The following is a 10,572-nucleotide window of genomic DNA, read 5'->3' as shown; positions in this document are numbered from 1 at the left end:
AATTTTTATCGAGCTTCGCGTTTGGAGTAAATCTTGACACTTATTTGGACAGTTTTTGGCGAAAATTATATTTGCACCTATTGTGAGGGTCCATTGTACGCCTCTGTTTTGTCAATTTTTGAAAGTTGTATAGAATTTCTTATTGACAATCAAATCGATTTTCATTTATTTTCAAGCGTCTTTTTAGGAAATTAACAGCGAAAAATGGTTGAAAGGGCTTAGTTTAGAGTTTGTAAAGATTAGTGGTGGTTTCGGTCAGATACCGATTGAAAAGACTAAGATGATAATGCCAAAAGTGGTTTCCACAGTTTTGAGGAAAAAGATACAAATCCACAAAATTGGTGGGTTAATTGAAACATCAAGAGCTACGAGGTAATTTCATTAAAACCGTAGGTAAAAACATCTTCGAAAGATAAACTTCCGATGTATGCTGTATAATATTTAAGCTGTACCAGATATATTTTGATACTGTTTAGATTCTGTCATTATAGAAAAAAATGATGCCCTCACCGTAAAAGGAGTATGAATTCAATCAATTTAGTTCCCGCAGAGCTGGAAGGCAATTACAAACGGCCAAACATACATACAAACATACATATCGTCACCATAAATGCCCGAAGACGAAACCGACATGAAGATCGAAATTCGTTTTTGACGTAATCTGATACATAAAGCTAAAACACATGCTCTAGCAAAATTTCAAGCTTCTACGTTCAAAAACAACGATCCTATTCAAGAAACGGCATTTCGAAAAATGGCATAATATTGCAGATTTTGTTGTAATGGAGGATCTCAAAACTAAGCAATGCCGCGGTTTTGGTTTCACTACTTATTCCCCTTCGTATATGATCGATAATATCCCATATACTCGCCTTCATAAGATTAATATTCCGTAAAACAGTTTTTAATTTTATAACGTTTTTTGCTTCTCCTGTAAAGTTTTGGTTTTGTGGGTTACGTCTTCGGGCATTTATGGTGACGATATGTACATTGGTACTGTTGGTACACTGTATGTATGTCATTCGAAAAGAGGATGATATTCAAAATTGGAAAAAAACAAGATATCGGAGGTACTGGAGTTTTTTTGGTCGAATTATCTGACAAATTTTCTTTATCGGCGACATAAGTAGGAAAATACTTATTAATCGTTAATTAGTTTGTGATATTAATTTGACTGTGTTATTTACGTCGAAATTAAATATAGGATGACCAAGTAATCGACAACAGTCACGTGTTAGTGTGACAAGATTTCAAGCATCCGAAACCAATGAACGGAAAGAAAAAAACGATTCCCGTACCAATCACACAACGCCACAAACTTTTCAGCTTCTCTGAATCGTTTCATTCTCACAACAAAAACACAAACTTTTCAACGTAAAAAGATGGAAACCGTACGATTGGTGAAATGTAACTTCGGCTATGCTTTGCCTAGTTGTTTCATTCACCACCGAAACGACAAGTATTTTTGGGAAACGTTTGCCGTGCGTTATGGTCAATGACACACTCAGACACACACACACACATGTGATTGCTTAACAACCCTATAAGTTAGCATCAGCATACCACAGTGAATTTTATCAACCACCAAACGTTTTTGATTTATTCACATGTGTTAAGTACTATTTAGTTTTCTATCTGTTGTTGTGGAGTTGAGTACTTTTCGCTTTTCGTTTTGTTCGTACTCACGAATGTAAACAAAACGAAACTAAACAGCGAGCTCGGCCAACGAGGGTTATGTTTCGTTTTGTATTGTTCCTATCGAAAATACGAAACGAAACGATTGGAAATTTTATTTAAAGTATTTTTACGTACTCTGTCCGAAACACACAAAGAACGGCAACTAATAGAATAGCTCTGTTCATGTTACCAGAGCCATTGCATCTTATACCGAATTTGCAATGCATTTAGAATTCTGGAGATCACATTAAATAGAGAAGTCAGAAAAAATAAGTAAAAAAGCGTTAAGTTCGGCCGGGACGAACTTTTTATACCCTCCACCATAAAATATTCTGAACTAAAACGGAATAATTATATTCTTTCCTATCCACAATTTTAGACGAAGATATTTTGTGACCTCTGATACCTAAATAAGGTAAAAAAACATAAAAAATGTATTCCATCGGTAAGGAACCTTATATGGGGCTATATCAACGTGAAAATCGGGAGGTATAATTGTATAGGGGGTAATACCTTAACATGGACCTATGTTGACAGTTTTTGGTGGAGATATTTTGTGATTACTAGAAACCTCAACGGTCAAATTACAGGTAGTTCGATCAAAAATGTTAGCTAAAATACTCAAAATACCAAAAATCGGGAAATACCGCTATATGGTGGCTATACCAAAACATGGTCCTTGACTGGATATACTTTGGGAACCACTGGTGGAGATGTTTTGTGATTACTAGGAACATCAACTGTCAAATTACAGGTAGTTCTGTTAAAAATTTTAGCTAATATCCTCAAAATACCGATAATCGAGAGGTACCGTTATATGGAGGCTATACCAAAAAGTGTTCCGATATAACCCATCTTGGAACTTGACCTGCCTATGGAAAAAATACGCTCGGGTGCAAAAATATAGCGCTCTAGCTCAATTATTGCGAACGCTAGAGTGATTACAACAGTCTGACAGACAGACAGACATACGGTCATGGCTAGATCGTCTTAGAATTTTATCCTGATCAAGAATATGTGTGCAAATGATTAGTTCGATGTGTTACAAACAGAAAAACAAACTAAATATACCCTCCATACTATGGTGGAGGGTATAAAAACAGACGAAGGTGGTTACCTGATAACGATCGGATCAAAATGGGTAAATAGGTTAAAATGGGTTAATTGATTAAAACGCAAATTTAAATAAGCACTATATTCAGCATTAAATTCAAATTCATATTCAATTGCTTGAGTGAAATATCGTGTTCAGTGGTGGAAACAAGAATTGCAGAAAACCATCGATTATAAAACGAGTAGGGCGTTAAAAAATATATCTTAGTCCCGATTCAGAGTTACCTAATTTTTTTCGCTGCTATTGTCAGTTTATAGAAGAGAGAGTCGAAGAAAATAGAAGCACTTTGCCTCTCAGTACTTTCTCTCTTCGTCAAACTGACAATTGTCGAAAGTACAATTGTCTAATGTTGCTCAAAGATCTTCTTAAACAGTTCAAAACAAAGAAGAACAAAGAAGAAATTGAACAAGGTGATAGCAATTATAGATTTAAACCAAAGCCATAAAGTTCTGCACCTAACAAACTGCGAGACGAAGTTCGCCGGGTCTCCTAGTATAATATATAAACGAACGTTATTTTTGGCATTAATAGGCAAAAGCTCATTCATTCTCGCTACAAGAAATCATTTTTGAGAAAAAATGTCAAAGAGTCATAACCCTAACATTCACCCAACTGCCTTAATTTCCTTTAAAAATATTACACATTATATATTGTTTTTCTTTAAAAAATTATTTATTTTTTTTATATTAAGGAAATATACATTTTGAGAGCCACAAAAAATAAGACCATTTTATTGTGTATGTATCGTTGAAATATTCTAAAGATTATATAGTAAATACATATGTGGATACATTTCTTTATAAATATTCTTACAAAATAGCGGAATTCTTTTTTTCATAATTTTTTATACTTTTTATTATTTACACTTATCATTTAACTTTATAAACAAATGCCAAAAAAAAAAGAGATAAAAATAAAAAGGTGGGGACAACAAAATAATTCAGAAAATGTTTGATACAATTTAATTATGTTCAACGTACAATATTATTTTAAATAAAAATTTCGTAAATACACATGAATAAATAACAATTCAATATTTTGTTTTGTATTTACTTTGACTTATTCATAAAGAGATACATATTTAAAAAAAAATCAGACTAACTATATACACAATTACATAATATATAAATATGACTAAATAAGGACTTAGTTACGACTTAATGTGTTAACGTTTTATTAGATTGCTAAGTGATTTATTCAATATGATTTTTGTTTTTCTTTCATTTTTTTTTTTTGGAAAATATAAATGAGGGGAAAGGAAAAAGTCTTTAGTATCTTTGATTTTATTCAATGCGGAATGTGCAGCTACAATTTCTATACTTAAATTTATTATCATCAATCGACTTAGGCAATACTTATGTGGCTATGTACAATTCTATGGGAACCGATCGATTTTTCATTTTACATGCAGATTCATACAAAAACTAGATTCGTTGTTTTTTATTATTTTTCAATTTCTATATAATTGTTTTTTTTTTTTTATAAAAATAAATGTCTTTATTACAGAAAGACCTGACGAGGGGGCTTGGGCGGGGGAAATCACAATTCCGTTGAATATTCTTGAGGATTCATGGAAAACTTACGCCAACATATGTGTTCACCATTATCATCTGTAATGGTTGGTGGCAATTTCGAGGAAGAATTTCGATTACTTTCCAATTTATTGGCATTGGAATTACGTTTACCATGGTGATGCGCCGCCGCCGCGGTGGTGGCATCCTCGTGATGGCCACTTGTTCGTGGTGGGGGATTGCGAGAGGTGGCATACGATATGGATTCATTGGATGGTGTGATTTCAATGCGTGTTGCATGTGGTCCCTCCTCGGAGGACATACGTCTAATGTAGACAATTTCTCGATGTTTTGGGGTATCCGGATTGGTGGTACGCATTTCCACCTGACCATTTTGCATGTGATGTGATGACTGCTGTTGTTGTTGCTGATGATTGTTGTGATGCATGTGACTGCTATTTGCATAGCCGTTGACATTTATTTTCTGCTGCTGTGATGGAGGCGGTGGTGGTGCTACCTGTTGCTGATTCCTAGATCTATGTGAATATCTGAGAGGTTTGTGATTGTCGTTGTTGTGAAATGGCACAAATTGTTGTGAAATTCCCGGGAACTTGTCCACACTAATGTCTTCTTCAATGGCTGAGTCACCAAACACGGAACCACTATAGTTGGGAGAACTATTGCCCGGCGTTGAAGATTTCCAATGTTGTTGTGTTGAATTTGCCTGGCCATTGGCATATTTTCCCGATGACGAATATTGACCCTTTTTAATGGAATGTGTATAGTCTCGGGTGCCACGGCGTCTCAAAGTGAAATCTCTTTGTCCCGTATCTTGACACACAGAACGCCATTGTTTCCATGCATGGCGAGCCAAGGGATCTGCAGGACCCCATTCCTTGGCCGATTTGGAGGCTTCACATATCATGCCAAAGAAATTATATTCAACCTGACGGAATATTTGCACACAGGCTATGAGCAGGATTACGAAAATTACAAACAATATTGGCGCCCAACGCGGCATAATATTTGGTAAAACATCCTCTTGATCATCATCGGAACACCACCACACCAAGAGACCGGTTAAAATGGCAGGACATATACACCACAAACCCAGCCATATTTTGAAAATTGGACGGCCAATAGAGAACTCCAGGTCGGTGTAAATGTTTTTAACTCCATATATCCATGTTAGGGCTATAAGTTCAAACACCAAGGCCGTCACAATCATTGTACCGACCACACGGGAATCCATTAAGCGGGCCACATAGAAGTTCGGCGAAGATAAAGAAATGATGGCCGCCACCAAACCCACCAAACTTATGACATAGTTCGGATGCCTTGGTACCAACCGGGTACAGGTGTACACACCCACAACTATGGAAACAAGACAGGCCACAACTACCAAACCATTAATCAACGACGGCAGCAGCTTAATCCACAATGCATTCGCCGGAGTGTCGTACAAAATACGATCATATATGGCAGTCAATGGTTTCAGTTCATCAATCAAATAGGCGCCATTTGCCGAGTGATCAAATTGTATCATAAACAACGTTACAGATATGGCATTGATCAGCAGATTGAAGCACAGATACACCACCGAGGTTCGTACAGCATCACCTTTGTAGAGAAATTTACCCGTAACCATGGGTAAAACTCCCAAACCACAATTTAACGAGAAGATGACTTGCATTAGGGCATTGAACCATAAGTTACTTTCGAGCAGATATTTTTGGGTAAATTGCCACAACTCGGGAAAATAGGGCACCACACGATGTAACGAATTGTGTACTTCCCACGAGGTAAGGCAGCACAGCAATGCAAAGCCCAACAGACCCAATGTGAAGAGAACCCGTCGCAATACTCGACCGTTATGTGTGCTGTAAAGAAAGGGATGTGGAAAATATTTGAAATAAGAAATTTTAAAAAGTTAAAAATTATAGAAGAGTATGGAAAAATGGGAAAATACTTAGAAACTATAAAAAAGGATGCTGCTCCAACTGTGAAGGTTAGAAATCTATATACGTGTGAATTTAAATAACCAAACCACAAAAACTGACAAGTCTAAAGAAAGGAAGTATAAGCACGTCTACCGAATGGCAGCATGTAAGATTCGAAAATTTACGTTCATGGGGAAATTTGAGAGTCAATATCCCCTGGTTCCAAAACATGTTCCCCTATAGAACGACGATGGATCAAAGGTGACGGTAAACTTCTTCGGTAACGTACTTGAAAAGTACAAGGCCGATATTGCTGCCATACAGGAAATACGATGGATTGGGAAAGGCGTCACAACAACACCTAAAGGTGACGCACTGTACTATAGCTGCCATGACGTAAAGCATGAGTTTGGTTGTGGATTCGTAGTTAGTCGGATGCTAAAACATCTGGTATCAAGCTTCACCCCAGTGAATGGAAGACTTACTGCAATTCGAATAAAAGCTAAATTCTTCAACATCAGCTTTATTTGCGCTCATGCTCCCACTGAAGAAAAGGACGAACAGACCAAAGATATATTTTAAAAGCGCTTAGAAGAAACATGTCTCCAGATCAAGAAATCAAATTGATCATGTTGTGATAGATGGAAGACATTCATCGAGCGTGTTGGATGTACGATCGTTCCGAGGCGCAAACATTGATTCGGACCACTACCTTGTTGCAGCAAAGGTACGCACTCGCTTTAACGTAGCAAACAAAGTACGAACAGACACAACACGAAAGTTAGACATCGGTAAGCTGCAATCACAACAGATAGCCACAGCATATTCCACTCAACTAGCCCAATTGCTTAATCAAAGCACTCCTCATCCCGATAACATATCAGCGCAATGGCAAAGCACTGCCCACTCCATGCAAACAACCGCAAAATCCATACTTGGATACCAGAGACCTCCACCAAGGAATCCATGGTATGATCAGGAGTATCGTGCTGCCACCGAAGAGAAAAATGCGGCATATAGGGCTACTTTACCATCCGTAGCAACGCGTAGCGCACGAGAGAGATACAGGGAGAAAAGCAGAGAGGAGAAACGTCTTTTCCGCAGGAAAAAGAGAGAGAGATGGAAAAGCGGGAGTGTGAAAATATCGAGATGTACAGGAGCCAGAATGATGTCCGAAAATTCTACCAAAGAGTCAAGCATCAAACTGATGGCTTTGGTACAGGCACATCCTCCTGTAGAGACCAGCAAGGTAATTTGGTAACTGATACAGATAGTGTACTCAGGATATGGAAAGAACATTTTTCAAAATTGTTGGTATCCAATAGCAGCAGGGATATTGTGCGCACGACTAAAGCCTATGGCCAACGAGATAATTGGACCATACCAATGCGGCTTTAGACCTGGCAAGTCCACCATTGACCAGATATTTACCCTGCGGCAAATCCTGGAGAAGACCCAAGAGATGCAGATCGACACCTACCACCTTTTTGTCGATTATAAAGCATCCTTCGACAGCCCGCTGCGTTCAAAGGTATTCCAAGCCATGTCTGAATTTGGTATCCCCGCAAAGCTCATCCGGCTTTGTAAAATGACTTTAACTGACACGAGGTCCTCAGTTAAAATAGGAAAGAACCTCTCCGAAGAGTTTGGTACCAAAAGAGGTTTCAGACAAAGAGACATCCTTTTGTGTGATCTCTTCAACATCCTGCTGGAAAAGGCTATACGAGAGGCAAACGTCAAAAGAAGTGGCACAATCTACACCAATAGTCACATGTTACTTGCTTATGCTGTACGACGGACAGACTGTGGAAGTTGGTTCCTATAATATTGAGGTACTAAAAGACTTCGTCTACCTCGGCACCTCCGTAAACACAACAAACGACATCAGTTGTGAAATAAAAAGAAAGATTGTATTGGACAACAGATGCTACTTTGGTTTAAGTAAGCAGTTTAAAAACAAAGCCACATCTCGTCAAACAAAAATAACGCTCTACAAAACACTGATACTAGCCGTGCTGATGTATGGCTCCGAAGCCTGGGTACTTGCGCAAGCAGACATGGCAGTGCTTGGTGTGTTTGAGAGAAAAATTCTTCGAAAGATCTACGGACCAATCTGCGTTGACGGTGAATATCGACGTCGCATGAACCACGAGCTGTATCTGCTATACAACAACATCAATATTGTTAAACGTATCGAGATGCAGCGATTGCGTTGGCTAGCCCATATCATAAGAATGAGCGATGATGAACCCGCTAAAAACGCGTATAAATATGGACCGCTTGGCGGTGCACGCAGAATTGGCAGGCAAAGGAATAGATGGCGCAAAACAAGTGGATGGTGAGATGAAAAGGCGCGGTATTCCAGAGTGCGAAGCAACAAATAGAGAGAAATGGAGATATTTTCTTAGTTCGGCCTATGGAACAAATGTTCTGTAATGGGCCAGCTAAGTAAGTAAGCATGAATCTCACTATTAACACGTTCGCGGACGTGAATGCTATAGCATTCCGATGCAAAATGACGTGAATGCTATAGCATTCATATTGTCAGCCAATTTTTGTTCATTTACTTGTATACAATCTTAAGTTTTGGTGATTAATATACACAATATGATTTATTTCAACCAGATACATTCTATAATAAATAAAAAATAATAATAATAATCAATAATTAATTAATAAAAACAAAAATACTAATTTCGAAAATAATTGTGTGTCATTATTTTCACCTCTTTGAATTTGCTTGCGTCCGCGAACGTGTTAAAAACAGCCCAATGATGAAAACAATGCAACGCCCACGGTAAATGATTCTGACAAAACCACGAGTGGTGAAACCCCAATCTACGATTGATTGTAGTTTCGGAAGAGGACGGACAAGGTGTTTAGAAGTGGTCAAAGAAGGTCTGGCTGAACAAAGCCATCAACTTCTAGCTCTACTGGAGCGGACCGCGGCACTGAGCCAGGATAGTGCTTCTGTTGGGTCTGGGACAGTTTATCGGATGACGAACTCGACTGTAGTCGTCGATAATCTGTCTTCGGCTACTTAAAGCCATGATCGTCTAACACACGAAAGAACCGACATACGACTGAAACCGATAGAATTGTGATCCAGAGCCATGATTCTGTTAAGAATGGAACTACGACTAACATTTCCCACCACCTCAATGAACTTTGCAAGGCTATAAGTTAAAGAACAGAAGGCGTACCGTGCATCTGTCACTTCTTCAGAATGTACATCGGCGGGAAACACCCAAACTAATACTCGTAAAGGTTTATCTCAAATGGTGAACGAGCTCGAAAGATCATACCCGCACTTTCCCAAGAGAACTCATGAAATTAATAATCTCTCATATTGATGACCGAAGCGCCAAATCTAGATCCATGTCAAAATCGGCTCTCATTGCCCCCAAAAGTCAAACCAGTGGCGATGTTGACTTGAACCATCGACATATAAATGATTCACCACTTTCGACAACAGTACCTTCCTCAAAGGGAGGTCCTGCAACCCGGATGGGACAACTCTCAAAGTTGAAGGATGCCAAGTCAAAGGACACGAATTAAAAAGAGATCACACCAGGAATGAAGAAAGCTGATAAGTCAAACCCGGAACCAGTCTCCATCCTGTTATACATACCAAAACCAAAACTTCTTCATCAAAGACCACGGCGAACAGAGTTAAGACAACGGAGGAACGACACCCCGCGGCTAAGAGACCCAGAACAAGCCGGGAACCCAAACCTTTCACCTCATTTACATGTTACCAAAAGACTGAGAGCAGTATAGGTACCACCGCCAAGTCAGCCTCACAAGCTAACATGACCCACATCAAGGTATATTCCGGTTCTCTTCTCACGCGTAACAACGCTGAAACAAGTAGACCAATGATACCAGAAGAGCTTCGAGTAGCAGTCATCGACAGATCTGATCCTGATCAGAAGATCAGTGATAGTCTATGGCTGGTTATCGAAAATCATATGGGTGATATTGTGTTCTCAGGCAAAGGGGAATCTCCCAAACTCTCGCAATTTGGTAGCGCAGCTCTCTACATAGGGTTTAAGGTCACCTCTTTCGAAAACAAAACGTGTCTTTGTAATTTCTTATTTGAACAATAGACGGTCTTGGGCAACCCTGAGTGGGTGCCAACTAGCGTTATTAGTGTATAGGTGATCCCCTCTAGAAGGGTTTTGTAAGCATTGGTGCCACCTTCCCCTGTGGACCCTGCACGCACATTGACAATACTCGGTAGGCAGAATCGCAATCTGCAGACCAGTACATGGAAATTGGTTAGCCACAGTCCGCAGAATGGCGATCTTGTCATCAGGACATTCAGGGG

The 10,572-nt window shown here is 38.9% G+C and overlaps 1 protein-coding gene across 14 annotated transcripts in view; it reads right to left on the bottom strand.

Annotated features, from left to right (window-relative positions):
- Positions 1–3,441: 3,441 nt before the first annotated feature.
- Positions 3,442–10,572, bottom strand: part of blot (solute carrier family member bloated tubules) — a 273,169-nt gene continuing 266,038 nt past the window's right edge. For all 14 annotated transcript variants that reach the window (XM_073986027.1, XM_073986031.1, XM_073986032.1 and 11 more), the window contains one exon: positions 3,442–6,182. In XM_073986027.1, coding sequence (XP_073842128.1) covers positions 4,331–6,182 — 1,852 coding nt within the window. In that variant the 3' untranslated portion in view covers positions 3,442–4,330. The remainder of the gene's footprint in view (positions 6,183–10,572) is intronic.

Source organism: Musca autumnalis, unplaced genomic scaffold (assembly GCF_047663935.1).
Source record: "Musca autumnalis isolate F117 unplaced genomic scaffold, ASM4766393v1 scaffold_4, whole genome shotgun sequence".
Classification (NCBI taxonomy): Eukaryota; Metazoa; Arthropoda; class Insecta; order Diptera; family Muscidae; genus Musca; species Musca autumnalis.
This window is presented reverse-complemented; position numbering and strand designations above follow the sequence as displayed.